The following is a 13,068-nucleotide window of genomic DNA, read 5'->3' as shown; positions in this document are numbered from 1 at the left end:
AAACTGTATGGCTGATACACGCTGCGAATATGCTATATCACTTCCGAGTCAGCCTACTATGTTCCTCATCGAAACCACCCTTGCTTGATCCTCAATGGCAGAATCGGGCTTTGACATCTTCGGTTTTATCTCCAGTATTCTGGCTGTATTAGGTCCAATCTTCGGTGTCATCTACTTCTATCTACCATCACGCCGACAAAGATACCTTGACGAGCTTCTGTGTGAGGCAGAAGAGATGTGGCGTACCGCCATGGAGGAAGGGCTTCTTGCTTCTCCATCGTTTGGAATGTTCCTCAAGGCGACAGAGGGGAACCTAGTTCTGTATGGGTTGAGTTTACATGTTGCGACGACGGCCTGCTCATTATCTTCTACTTCAGTTTTCGCTTACAAGCGAACGAATTGCGAACCCAAACGTATTCTGCTACAACCATCTATGACCAGGTGAAAGGCGCAATAACTGGCCTATCCCTCAGAATCGTCTACCTGTGTGAACAGGTCAAGAAACTTCGCGCCGCGATTTTAGTGACGTACCCGCATTTTGCATCCTGGACCATTGATTGACATCCACCTGCAACGCACCACGACTAAGGAGCGTAAGAAACTTCAGAGGGAAGGCCATTATATACCCGTATGTCAACCGCCATTTCCTGCAGGCGCAACTGTACACCCCCAGAATTTTTTCAACGGTAAGTAAGTATTTAAGACCCAACTCACCCGTCTCTCACCGGTGCATCGCAGAGACCGCACGTTCCTTCCCTTGCGGGGCTGATGGCTCGGACAACACAGAGTATTTTCCCCGTCCAAGATCCTGTATGTACTATCCATGCTTAGCGTTACCAATGTCTTGACCCTTGCTTCTCCAGTGCCTGAACCCCCCACGGAAGACGGATCCATGCTCTCGCACCACCGCATTGAGTCTACAGCATCAACCCCGGATTCTTCCACCCTGACGGAGTCTGATAGCGAAATTGCCGAGTTGGGAAAACCTTCTTTCGTAAATGTGCCTGTGGAAGACGTTCACATTCAGTCCTTGGAAATGGACGCGGGCACAATATACCCTCAACTCGCCGCCAATTCGGATCACGGAGACGATTCGGCTTCGCCCTACCGCCCATCTCCAACCGACTCCACGCTCTACAAGGTTCTTAGCCTCGTCCATGACGACCTGAACGCAAGAGGACAGGGCCATCCTCTCCTCCCAGCGGCTGCCGAATTTGCTCGTGCTCCTCACCGCATCGACCTCGAGACTCTGCTCAGAGAGTACGAACACGAAGGCGATGAATCGACTTCGTTGTCGGGAGATCTGCAAATGAGAACGATCGAAAAATGCATCTCCGTATGCGGATGAGTCGTTTCCTCACTCGATTTCATAGTTGCTTCAGCATTTTCCATAACTTCGAGCTCGCATTTTTGTATGCATGTCCGCAAGGTACCGACTCATTTTATCTTCACATCTCATTTGTTTCCGCGCAGTCCTTCTGCCTTTGATGTTGGGCACTGGGTGTATTTATCTGGGACGACCTCATCGCCAGTAGCGATAAGATCATGGTTTTAAACATTTCCTCGCCGTTGTGCATATGGCTCTGCATGAGTACCGTTTGTCTATTTTTGTCGTCATGATATAAGGTAGAGACCCTGCTACTGCCGTCAGGACGAGCACATTAAAAGTATTACCTACTTCGCATTTTTTGAATAGACCCGAGTGAGCCATAGAAAAATGCATACCAATGACAAAAAAAAAGATACGTCTTAACATGAAGAAGTAAGACACTGCCGTACCGATGGCGAGAGCTCAAGGTTCGATTTGAGTAGCACCCCTGCTTGATGCTTTCACTGTCTAAGCCCACTGATGTGAAAGATTCCGGAAAAAAATATGATATACCCATCTTCACCCTGCGATTCACTGGCAATGCAGACAAGTATTTCAGGAAAAAGTTGATAAAGTTTGATGAGAGAATCCTCGTCGATTCTCTCATCAAACTTTATCAACTTTGTATGGAGGTGAAGATTCAATCTTCACCTCCATACTCCTGATCTGCGTTATACGAAAGCACGGTCCTCTCCGTGATTCGTTCAATGGAACATACCTAAGATAGAATCATGGGAGGAGCATTGGGATATAATGACCATAGTTCTGAAGTCGCTTACAGTGTGTTAGTAGATGCATGCAAGAGATGCAAAGGTGACCAAAAATGTTGAACCTCCTTCATCTGCTTGCAGATTCATGTGATATCTGGAGACAAGCCGTTGGTTACTCAAGGCACAGTCTGAATCTGGAATGTATTCTGTTACGATAGGCATCTATCCACGAAGATGCACAACCAAGCACGACCATAGCGACACAAGTAGACAAGTCTTCGGGGCGTCTGAACCGGGCAGGCGGCCCGGCAGCGTTCAGTACAGAGGTCCACGAAAGGAAATTTCATGAGTGCATGGCGAGTCTGTAATCGCAATCGTCACAGCTAGAACTGCGTCCATCTAGCGTAGCTACCTTCGCAAGCCTTTCGAAGATACAGGTGAAACTGCCAGCAGAAGACTCAGAGGTCCGTGCGCAGACGTTCGCGTCATATTCCACAATCACCCGCTATCTAATCATCTCTGTCAGCTGCCCGGCAGAACATCTTCGTCCCACGAGCGTGGATATAATACCCTCGGCCTCTAGAGCGAAAGTATCTCCGATTCTTACCTATGGCTCCCGCCTATAAACTCCTCTCGACAGCCGACCCGGACGAAGCGCAGCCCGAGTCCACCAGCAAGCCCCGCCGCACCAAGAAACTTCTCTTTCACTTCGTTGCCGCCGCCGCGGTCATGTACGCAGTATTCTACGGGGTCAGACTCCTTGCGCGGAGCAGCAAGCGGTTCGGGTCTGGCTGCCGTACGGGTGCTGGCATGCGCAACCTCTCGTCGCTCCCGACGCACTACACTCTGCCCTCGGGAGACAAGATCCCTTCGGTCGCACTGGGTACTGTAGATTAAGCTGTTTTGTGGGTGGTGATGATTGAGTATGCTCGTCGATAGGCGTTTGGCAGGCCGGTCAAGGCGAAGTCGGCGCTGCAGTCAAGGCCGCGTTGAGCGCGGGCTATAGGCACATTGACGGCGCATGGATCTACAGGGTGCGTGCCTCAACTGGGCTGCGTGGTGAGCGTTACTGACTGCGGTGCAGAACGAGGAAGAGGTCGGGCAGGCTATCAGGGAAAGCGGCGTGCCCCGCGACGAGCTGTGGATCACTTCCAAGGTACGTGTGTTTGCACACACATTGTACGTGCTCAGGTTCTGACTTCCACGCTGCAGCTGTGGAACACTTTCCATGCCCCGGAGGACGTCGAGGCTTCACTGGATGAGAGCCTCCAGAAGCTCGACACTGAGTATCTCGACCTCTACTTGATGCACTGGTACTTCACACGCCCGCATCTATCGGCCGCACTGCTGATCATGCATGCAGGCCGGTTGCTTTCAAGAAAGGCACGACCACCCTTGACCCGGAGCTCACTGCGAACCCTTACCCGACGTGGCAGAAGCTCGAGGAGCTGGTTGATAAGGGCAAGGTCCGCAACATTGGCATCAGCAAGTGTGTCTCAATTTTTTTAATCTTCTTCATGCATCACGCTGACATTCTCGGGTAGCTTCAACATTGCAAGGTAAGCCAGAGTGCTGGTACACCGCTGCCCGAGACTCAATGTGCATGGATAGGATCAAGAACTTGACGGCGAACGAGCTTAAGTACAAGCCGGCCGTGAACCAGGTCGAGCTGAACTACTTCAACCCACAGCCTGAGCTGCTCGAGGTGTGTTGTGCGCGCGTGCATCCTGAACCCGGCACTGATTTTGCCTGCAGTGGAGCAAGGAGAACGGACTGCTCCTCGAGGCGTACTCCCCGCTTGGCAGTAACAAGCAAGTGAAAGAGGCCTTATCCCTGCCAGAGGTAACGGCCATCGCAAAACAGCTCGATATCACTCCCGCGCAGGTCATCATCTCTTGGCACGTCCAGAGGGGGGTGAGTGCGACTGTCTGATTTCATAGTTATTGACTCTGAATATCCATGCGCAGACTATCGTACTTCCTAAGAGCGTCACCCCTTCGCGCGTCGAGGAGAACTATCACAGTAAGTCATATTGGGCCGTAGCCTCAATTGTAAAGCTCAGTCGTTGGCTGTTAGTCTATGCCCTCCCTCAGGATCTGTTCGAGAAGCTCGAGGAGGCAGCGACTTCGCACCCTCCCCAGCGTGTCGTGAATCCTTCGAAGGGCTGGGGTCTCGACTTTGACGTCTTCGACGAATATCCTCAGTAGAACGATCGAGACGATTGGAAGGCTTGCGACTGTACTAGGACCGCACTTGTATGTACCCTCATCTCAATAGATATTGTTCCTGCGCACCGGGTATGCAGGGTTTCACGGATTTCAGCATTTGAAGCTCTGACAGAAGTCACGTCCGCCCTAAGCGGTGCGTTTACCCTGCCCATACTGCATCGAACGTGACGGGGGATGCGGAAACAATATTTCCTACGCACTTTCACCAGCATCATTTCTGTTACTAGGCATTCCATTCAAGACGTCACCCGGGGATGGGACGTTCGGCTGTCAGATGCAATGTGTTAGCTCATTTATTTAATATTGGACTCTCCAGTGGATGCAAAGTTCCCTGGACAGAGAGGTGATCTCACCCCCGATCACCGTGTCGAGAAAATCCTGGACAGGCGCGTATTCTCCAGCCTGCATATCTCGCAAACTCCGAACAGCGACCATAGGCATTTCTCAAGTCTGATCCAATAAGTGCTCTGTAATTCCGCCGCTCATGCCTCACGTCTAGACACATCTAACGGAACCACAGCTGGCAATTTCGCCACGCGATCGAATAGACTCTTGCGCATATCCTTGATTCTGCCACAGCATGATTGAGCAATCCATTAGATCTAACCGGCGCATAGGACGACGCACTCAAAATCCTCAGATCTCGCATCAAGCCTTCATTGCAGCGAGAATGAGTTTAACCGACGCCGCGCTGAACTTCTCCGTAACTTTTTCGACCTATGAGAGAAGACGCGACGGGCGGATTCAGACACAGTTATGGGCGCAACAGGAAACGACGCAGAACGCACCGGGTCTTCAGTCACAGTCTGTTTCTTCCGCAAGCTGACCCATTGAGCGGTACCATTCAGTGAAGGAAGGGGATCTAACGTTCCTTCCTTCGTGGCAGGGCTCACGGGATACCAGTAGGACTTGTCAGTAAAACTCGCTGGTAAGGTTTTAGACTGGTTGAAGGTGGCCAGATAGGTGACCACGACGCTCGAAGATCCAGCGACGAGCACGACGCAGAGCCGTCTAACAGGTTTGCCAGCCTTGATGCTGTACACGAGGTGCATCGTTGGTCAGAGTTCAGCATCCTGCAGTGCAGAATACCTACTTTTTCGCTGTGCCCGACTTCGAGTTCGGGTCTGCCATGTCTGCTTTATCAATTATGATGTTGGCGTAGATGATGTCGCCAACGACGAGATCTTTGAGAGGGACTGAAGTCTTCGACATCTCGTGGAAGGTGGTACAACGGCAGTAATTGGCTTAGAGAGTGAGTGTGGGGGATTTAACCGAGTAAGTGTCCATTTGAATGTACTTGTAGGTCTGTGTCCTTCCATTCCTCATGCTCGCGCGGTTCAGCTGACGGCTACCCGTGAACCCAAAGATGTCGGAAGGGAATTCTAGCTACATATCTCTCTGAGCACCGGACCTATGAACCCCCGAAGGACAGAGAAGGCGCTCACAATCGATGGAAAACGTGAGAGATCTGCCTGTACTAATAGGGCGCTGGATGGGCAGAGTTCGACATCAACTTCGAGGGCACAGGTATAGAGACTCTGAACACTTTTGGAGCGACACGACGCGAGACAGCAGTAACCTAGAAGGCAATAAAGTTGCAAGAGCACATCAGCACTTTCTTCGGTAAGTATACACCAACCACCATACAACCACCGTCATCAATGTACGTCTCTAGCCAGCGATAATCTCGCTAATGCGTTCAATCTGCGCATCTAGCAGGTCCGACTCGCCCGGCGGTAGGGTTAAAGACAGATCGCGTTCTTCCTGAATCTCCCAGTCTGCGATGTCCCATCCGAAATAGCTGTCAGACAGCTCCGTCGCCCCTTCCTCAGCTCGGGTAGCTTCTATTGTGCCAGTCCATGGCCACCCGTCGTCCCACGCCCTTCGTTTGCTGATCTTGACGAGCTCATCGAACCAGCCTCGATGGCTAGTCCAATCGACGGGCGAGCCGTCTGTCGTACGTTCAATTGTATCCGGACGTATGGGTGTAATGCGAGCGAAGACTGTAGACTCGGATCGTTTCCTCATGCTTTCGAGCGCGTTTGCGTCCTCCTGGTTTGGCAGTTTCCAGTCTCCTACAGCTAGCTTCTCGGACAAGATTTGAACGTCATCGGCGTGGATCTGAAAATATGCAGGAATCGGCTAGGAGACACGACTTTCATCAGCCTTTTCTCCTGATCTGAAAGACAGCAAAAGCAAGGATTGAACGTGTATACCTACTTGATCGTCAACCGGAGCGAATTTGTTCAATTCAGAAAAGGTATAGCAGTAAGTATCCTGAAGGATCCAAGGCGGACGTGTGCAGATGATGTTCGAGGCATCAACATCCTGTCGTTCGAGTCCATGACTTATGCGCACTGAGAGAATCGGGTCCGGCGGCTGACCGCGTTTGAGAGCGGCCACTACCGCTTCATGTCGACCATGCTCCGGGTTGAAGATACATTGAACTACGACGGCAGGCCGTGGAGGTGACTGCCATTCGTCCTTTGCGAAGGAAGGGTCGTGCCAATGACTAGTATCTTTCAGACGTAGGTCACCTTCAATCGTAGGACTAGCCAAAACTTGCACATAAACAAGTTGGCCGGCGGTAAGGACTGGACTTGGATCAGGTGTCTCTCGAGCAGGCGGTGAACCACTGTCGGTCTGAGCTACGGATAGATGTCAACACGGACACGAGACATTCATTCAATGAAGTAAAACTGACAGGGTAATGCCGAGGACCAGTCAAATACCCCATCGTCAGCAAAGCCAGAGCGCTGATACAAGTCCTTGAACATGCGTTGAAAACGAGAGTAATCAGGCTTTTCATTGAAATCTAATGAACGAGCGTGGTCGAGAAGCTGACCGAATTCAGCGGGATATCCTTCAGCGAGCCTCGAGCCCGGCCACGCCTTCTTCTGTTCGCGGACATGTGCCATAGTGCCAAAAACGGTCCCGCGGTGGTCATCTTTGCGCCATGGGAGATCGCCTCTAATCAAGAAGAGAAGGGTATACGCCAACGATTCAATATCATCACGGCGGGAAAGGTCTGGTGGAACGCGCATGCTCAGAAATGGTAGAGAAGGTAAATGCGATTACCCACCTAGACCATAGTGTGCATTGAGACTTGCCCAGTTCAGCGTTCCAATGATGTGCTTTCGCTCGATGATTGGATCGTGACAGGCAGGTGTTCCCGTTGGATAGTAACGGGCGATTCCAAAATCAATCAGACATATACGAGAAGGATTTTGAAGGGAAAGCAGCATGTTCTCAGGCTTGATATCGCGATGAATTATTCCACGTGAATGGATGTGTTCCAAAACAGATAGCTGAAAGACCATGGTCAGAATATAGAAGATGCGTAGAGAAAGAGAACCCTCACCATCTGGTCTGCCAGTAGTAGAACAGTGTTGAGCGCGGCACCCCGAGGATGGGGAGACAATTCTTTGACGTTGGAGCCAAGCAGCTCCATCGCAAAGTATTCGAAATGTTCAAATCGACCGTACGCATAAACCGCTGGAATCATTGGATGATCTTGTAGAAGCTGGAGTATACGGCTTTCGTGCTGAAGGATTGTCCGCTTGACTCGTAAGGAAACGCGGGACTTCTTCAATGCCACGGCTCCGCGCGAGCTTTCCCTCGTCTCAACGGCACGATATACCTTGCCCTGTGAGAAGATCAGCCGAGTTTTAAATTGGCACAATGCGCAGTTAACTGACATAGGCACCGTGCCCAAGAACGGAGCCTAACTTGAAGACCAAGGGTGCTTGCGTCGACTGTAAAGATGCCATACTAATGTCTAGATGAATAGGTCGTTCAAGTTATGAATACGGTACAAAATGAGATCGATCACGTCTTGACTCTTGATCCTGCTATAAACTTCACGGGATGCTAGTGACTTACGTAAGTGACGCTCGCGCATTGTTGCGGTTTGTTGAAAACTGAAGCTCTTGCCACACAAGCGCAAACAATGCCTGGGTGCCGCAGCGGTGCATAAATATCCTTCATGATCAAGTTCAAGTCGAACTGCGACATAAGTACGTAAAGGAAGGGGATTACATGATTCTTTTGGAGTACACAATATGCCTGCGCTACTCCAAAGAAAAAGAGAAATGCTATAGAAAACTGAGTTTGACAGTTCAGTTAGCGGTGCCATCATGTCGCACCATGAGTACAGATTACGGATTTATAGAAGTTCCAAATGAAAGTCGCATTGATTGAATTGAGATGAGAAACCTACAATAGTCATATTATCGTGGCGATAAGCACTTCACGAGGTCTGGTGCTGAGGTGCGGTCTTCATCGACCGATGAGACAACTGTTACAGAGAATCGTTAGTTCATGGTGCGATTCCGGACAATGAGGGAAGCTTACAGTATATCTCCAAAGAATGATGGAATGTTTCGCATGACAAAGAAACGGCGAAGTGGTGGTCGATAACGACGGTCCCGATAGCGCAGTTTTCAATCGATTGTCAGCGATCTGGGGAGTGATCTTCCGGCAAGGGTACGTTGGGTGCACCCTCCACATCGGAAAGACATTAACGTGAGTTGGGAAGACCGTGACGTGCGTAGCGACCGGCATCCGTACGAACTGTATTCGTGGGCCACACAGAGATGACCGGGCGATGTGGGAGACATGTGACATGTGACACGAGTGAAGACCGGAGAGACAAAGAGATAGAATCCAGATTAAGTCAAGACAGAAAATAGAGTGAAGCAGCAGTAGAGGGAGAGACGTAATAGATGGAGATACTAAGGGTGAGGCAGAGATGCAGAGAAGTAGACAGAGAGAAACGGAGAAACGGACAGAGACCCAGAAACAGAGAAAGCGATTAAAAAAAGAGACAGAGGGAGAGGTAAAGGGAGACAGGGTAACATAGAGACGGCGAGTGGCTCGATTGGGTCGATGTACGTGACATTCTCACCTCTATGCTGATGACGGCGGAAGACCAGTAGATTTCCAGAATGTCACCTCCGCTCTTTTGCGAAACGTCAGTATAAGACTCGCCATCGCCAACAAGGGAGGACATCGTCGTAGTACGGCACTCCCATCGGCAATGGGGAGCTCAGAATATCTGACACGGCCTCCTCGTCCACTATGACGAGTCCAGTATCGAAGACAACAAATGCATGGAGAGAGGGCAGCGGGGGGGTGAGGGCCTCGTCTTCGGCCGCGTCCAGGAACGCCGAGGACTGGTATTCGTGGGTAGCATAAAACTCAGCGTGAGCTTGGGAAGGAACATGAGAACTATGCATGAACGTGTCCTCGTCCATTATCAGGGGAATGATCGAGGAAGATACTCATCGGTAATGCTTGGAACATGTGTCAAAGGCTCAGAATGAGCTCGCAGCGCCATGGTACACTCCATATCGTACGGTTCTGCGAGAGTTGCTTCGAGCTCGTCATAATCAATCATGAGTTCTGGTCGAGATCTTCAATTACCACTGCTGCTACGTCGGGACCGTCGTCGAAAGTCTGAATGTCCTTGAGCATCATCGGGGCTGGGGCCGATGAAGTGGTCAAGACAGTGTTGACATCCATGCCGCTGCGCGGCGACGCGCATCGAGCTGGTCGTATACCATGTCGACAAATTGCCTCTTCCGAGTAAGCCTATATTGATGCGAGAGTCAGTAATACTGTACGCTGACAATCTCATTGTTAACACTCATGAAGTCCGTCTTGGCGTCATAGTACATCTCGTTCTCCTCGGCAATGATCTGAGTGAACTTCTTCGATACTCAACGGCGGATAATCGACCACCGACTGAGAAGGCTTCTCAGTAGCTTTGTGGAAGTCTCCATCCGCGAGCAAAGATATGAATGATTGCTGTCGTAGGGGTTCAGGTAGCCGTGTAGGTACGTCGCACGCGGACGGCCGAAGGTGACAGTGTGGGCATCTCAGCGATATCGGTGGAGCGGGAGAACTGCTCTTGGTCCTCGTCAGATGTTTGGCGAGAGGAGGAATGATTTTGTCGTGCCGATGCTCGTCCCCTTAGCACGTCTCTCCTTTACGGAAAGAGGAGCCCGCTGTAGGAATGCGTGAGCACCGGCCAGAAACGATATGAGAGGAACTAACCTCTCATAATGCCCGACACCAGATCGTCGACAGAAAAAATTCCCATCTGCGACGTATGACACTGTTGGTGTTCCTTGGTGAACCTCTTGGACGTCGGGTTGACGTCAGCGTCGAGGTTGGGGAAGACGACGGGAACATGGCGGCGCTTTCCGAGGCTATGATTAAGTGCTTTGGCACATAGTGCCCAAAATATTGTCGATAGCTTCTTTTAGTTTGAATTCGCAAGTTCCATACCAGCACGCACCTCAGATTGGCACGGCTGAGCGTGCAAACACCATGATCTAGGCGCCTATCCGGTTTAAATGTTGCAGGAGCCCAGGAAACGCTGGCCTCAGCTTCGTCCGCACGCACTACCGTTGACATATATATGAGCAACGAGTTGAAGCGCGTGATGGCGAGGAGGGACGACGCACACGACAGTCCGAAGTCTCCAACTTATTTAAACACTATCCACATGATTCAGAGTTGGCACAACTGAACCGGATGAGTCCACTTACTAAAACAATTGAATGAGAGCAGCTAGGAAGATCAGCGCTAGAGTCGCACCAGAGCAACTAATAGAGAGCTGTTCGACCTTCAAGATCGCTTGCATCGAGCGACGCGCATGAGAACCCCAGCTCAATGGAGGGAGAAACAAATGACATCGACGAGATATTCCAGTCAGCTCGCCTATAGTTCGTAGGTGGATTCGAATCTCTCGTATCCAGCCTGAGCGTAGCAACCTTCGCGACTTCCTATCATACCGAACAGAGGGTGATGGAGACGTCGTTCCTACTGCACGAATGGACTTCCCTTCGACGTTTTAAGCTGCCAGGCATGCGGTAACTGGTGCAAGTTTGCCATTGGTTAGATTAGAATAAAAGTGTGATCAGAAACTCACTAAGAATGGGACTAACACCATTTCAACCTCCGCTGACAGTCGCAACTCCAATTGTAATTGCGACTTCAAACCTTTCTGTTCTGTCTTCCCCTTCGTCTGCAATGTCTCTCCACCAAGACGGCCCATGCCTACGTTATCCAGAAAATCTGGGCCTACATCCTACTATCACCCATGAGGTAGCGGTGTCCATGCTGCTGCGCGCCACGCAACTCGCCCAAACGACTCCATTTACGTGGGGATACATCGACAAGCCATCCGGTAAGTGTGACCGTGATTGTATGTCAGTCCGTCTTCAGCTTCGTTTCGTCCGGCTGATAATATTCTCCACTTACACCAGAGGGCCAGCTGTTCCTTGTCTTCATTACCCAACAACAACCAATATTGCAGGATGGTCTCCGGTACCAAGAGCAGGAGCAGCGCTATGTTCTCCCTGCAGGCCCGGGACGCGTGCGTCGCTCATTCCTTCAGCTTCCCCGCTTTTTTCGGAGCCTCATATTAACGGACCATGCAGGAACTAGAGGTAATGGAGACGAAATTCGGCTTCATCCCCGGACAAGATAGCGTTGCGTTCCGCATGCGCCGGCGGTACCGGCTGCACAAAGGCGGACACCCGCAGCTTATGCTCATCCATTATCTGCGGGGCCAGAACGTGCGTAAGTCCTTTCCACGCCACTCTCCCCGCGAAAAATTCCGATTTCTTTATTTTTCGCCTTGCAGCCATCGTTCCCTCATTGAACCAGCCCGCACGCGTGTATCCCCTTCGTCCGCTGAACGAGCCATCCATCTTCGTTATGGGAGAGAAGATGGGACAGAAGGTCTTTACTGGAAGTGGCGGCAGTGCGCCGCCGGGCGAGCGCCAGCAGTCTCTCCCTCCTCCGATGGCAGCGATGAACATGAACTTCGGCGTTGGCATGAGTGGGAATGCTCAAGCGCTCCTGGCCGCGCAGAATAGCAACATGGAGGCGCTCGAGCGGAGGAGCCAGCGGGACCGGAGTGGGAGCATGAGTACGGTGAGGACCATGTCGGGTGTTGGGCTATGTCTTACTCACCGTGCTGTACAGCGCCAGACGCAGTTGCCTCCATCGCGTACGGAAGACGAGGATTCGGCAGGTGAGTGGTGTGCTGCCACGGCTATGGGAACATCACTTATTTTTTTTTCTGCTTTGCGTAGACGAGTCTGACTTAATCTCGACACGCGCGTTGGCCCTAACACGTTATAAGCGAAACCATGAGCTGATGAATGAAGTGTTCATGTACGCCGCGTTTAGTGAGTCTTCACATTTGCCCAGTCTCACGTAGTACTGACTCTGAGATCATCTCGTCTTAGGTAAACTGAAAGATAACGCACCGCGTGCCCCGCCATACTCTATATTCAATAAGGACGAACTTGAAGAAAAGGCCGTAAGTCCCCTTTCCCCAGTCCATACTCATAATGCTCACAGTATACGGTCACGCGCAGGCGAAGCTCGCAGCCGAGATTGATGTGCTGAAGGCGAAGGCTGCTTCAAGGCAGGAAGCTCGTCTGAGGGCCGAGGCATCTAGTGGGCCAGATGATGCAGGAGATGTCTCCATGACCATCGATCCTCCAAATGCTGCAGAAGGCATAATGGTGTGACTGCGACTGGCTTGTGTAGTTGAGTGTTTTGTATCAATGTTTTTTTTGAGTGGCAAGGTCTTTAGTGAGTGCCCTTGCACAATACCGCTAGCACTGCATTTTAAATCTTAATCTTCTCTCGGTCCTTCGGGATGGCGTCGACACATTGTACCTTGTCTTGGCAAGATGTTCTGCTAGCGGACCATGTGTTCCCGCAACGGCTTGGTCGT

General features: G+C 51.1%; 6 protein-coding genes across 6 annotated transcripts; 3 read left to right on the top strand and 3 right to left on the bottom strand.

Annotated features, from left to right (window-relative positions):
* Window positions 1-94: 94 nt before the first annotated feature.
* Window positions 95-1,348, top strand: SCP_0706130 (hypothetical protein; the record flags this gene model as incomplete). The annotated part of the gene is made up of 5 exons (XM_027760538.1): window positions 95-321; window positions 378-487; window positions 654-686; window positions 739-810; window positions 864-1,348. 5 exons carry the CDS (start codon window positions 95-97, stop codon window positions 1,346-1,348), a joined length of 927 nt encoding a protein of 308 aa, XP_027616339.1.
* A 1,340-nt stretch (window positions 1,349-2,688) lies between these two features.
* On the top strand, window positions 2,689-4,286 carry SCP_0706120 (Glycerol 2-dehydrogenase (NADP(+)); the record flags this gene model as incomplete). The annotated part of the gene is made up of 10 exons (XM_027760537.1): window positions 2,689-2,962; window positions 3,019-3,113; window positions 3,164-3,235; window positions 3,292-3,392; window positions 3,443-3,568; window positions 3,624-3,638; window positions 3,691-3,784; window positions 3,835-3,993; window positions 4,047-4,101; window positions 4,156-4,286. 10 exons carry the CDS (start codon window positions 2,689-2,691, stop codon window positions 4,284-4,286), a joined length of 1,122 nt encoding a protein of 373 aa, XP_027616338.1.
* Window positions 4,287-4,955: 669 nt separating this feature from the next.
* On the bottom strand, window positions 4,956-5,519 carry SCP_0706110 (predicted protein; the record flags this gene model as incomplete). Its single annotated transcript, XM_027760536.1, has 3 exons — window positions 4,956-5,024; window positions 5,096-5,342; window positions 5,401-5,519. The coding sequence occupies 3 exons, from the start codon at window positions 5,517-5,519 to the stop codon at window positions 4,956-4,958; spliced, it is 435 nt and encodes a 144-aa protein (XP_027616337.1).
* Window positions 5,520-5,978: 459 nt separating this feature from the next.
* SCP_0706100 (hypothetical protein) lies at window positions 5,979-8,077 on the bottom strand (the record flags this gene model as incomplete). Its single annotated transcript, XM_027760535.1, has 6 exons — window positions 5,979-6,449; window positions 6,528-6,955; window positions 7,012-7,335; window positions 7,390-7,615; window positions 7,669-7,953; window positions 8,006-8,077. The coding sequence occupies 6 exons, from the start codon at window positions 8,075-8,077 to the stop codon at window positions 5,979-5,981; spliced, it is 1,806 nt and encodes a 601-aa protein (XP_027616336.1).
* A 1,203-nt stretch (window positions 8,078-9,280) lies between these two features.
* SCP_0706090 (hypothetical protein) lies at window positions 9,281-9,562 on the bottom strand (the record flags this gene model as incomplete). Its single annotated transcript, XM_027760534.1, has 1 exon — window positions 9,281-9,562. One exon carries the CDS (start codon window positions 9,560-9,562, stop codon window positions 9,281-9,283), a length of 282 nt encoding a protein of 93 aa, XP_027616335.1.
* A 1,783-nt stretch (window positions 9,563-11,345) lies between these two features.
* Window positions 11,346-12,859, top strand: SCP_0706080 (predicted protein; the record flags this gene model as incomplete). Its single annotated transcript, XM_027760533.1, has 8 exons — window positions 11,346-11,502; window positions 11,582-11,691; window positions 11,756-11,897; window positions 11,962-12,254; window positions 12,306-12,354; window positions 12,416-12,511; window positions 12,572-12,645; window positions 12,704-12,859. 8 exons carry the CDS (start codon window positions 11,346-11,348, stop codon window positions 12,857-12,859), a joined length of 1,077 nt encoding a protein of 358 aa, XP_027616334.1.
* Between the last annotated feature and the right edge of the window lie 209 nt (window positions 12,860-13,068).

Source organism: Sparassis crispa (genome assembly GCF_003851025.1).
Source record: "Sparassis crispa DNA, contig_000006F, whole genome shotgun sequence".
In the NCBI taxonomy this organism is placed as follows: domain Eukaryota; kingdom Fungi; phylum Basidiomycota; class Agaricomycetes; order Polyporales; family Sparassidaceae; genus Sparassis; species Sparassis crispa.
Note: the sequence above shows the minus strand (reverse complement) of the source record. Positions and strands in the feature narration are given on the sequence as shown.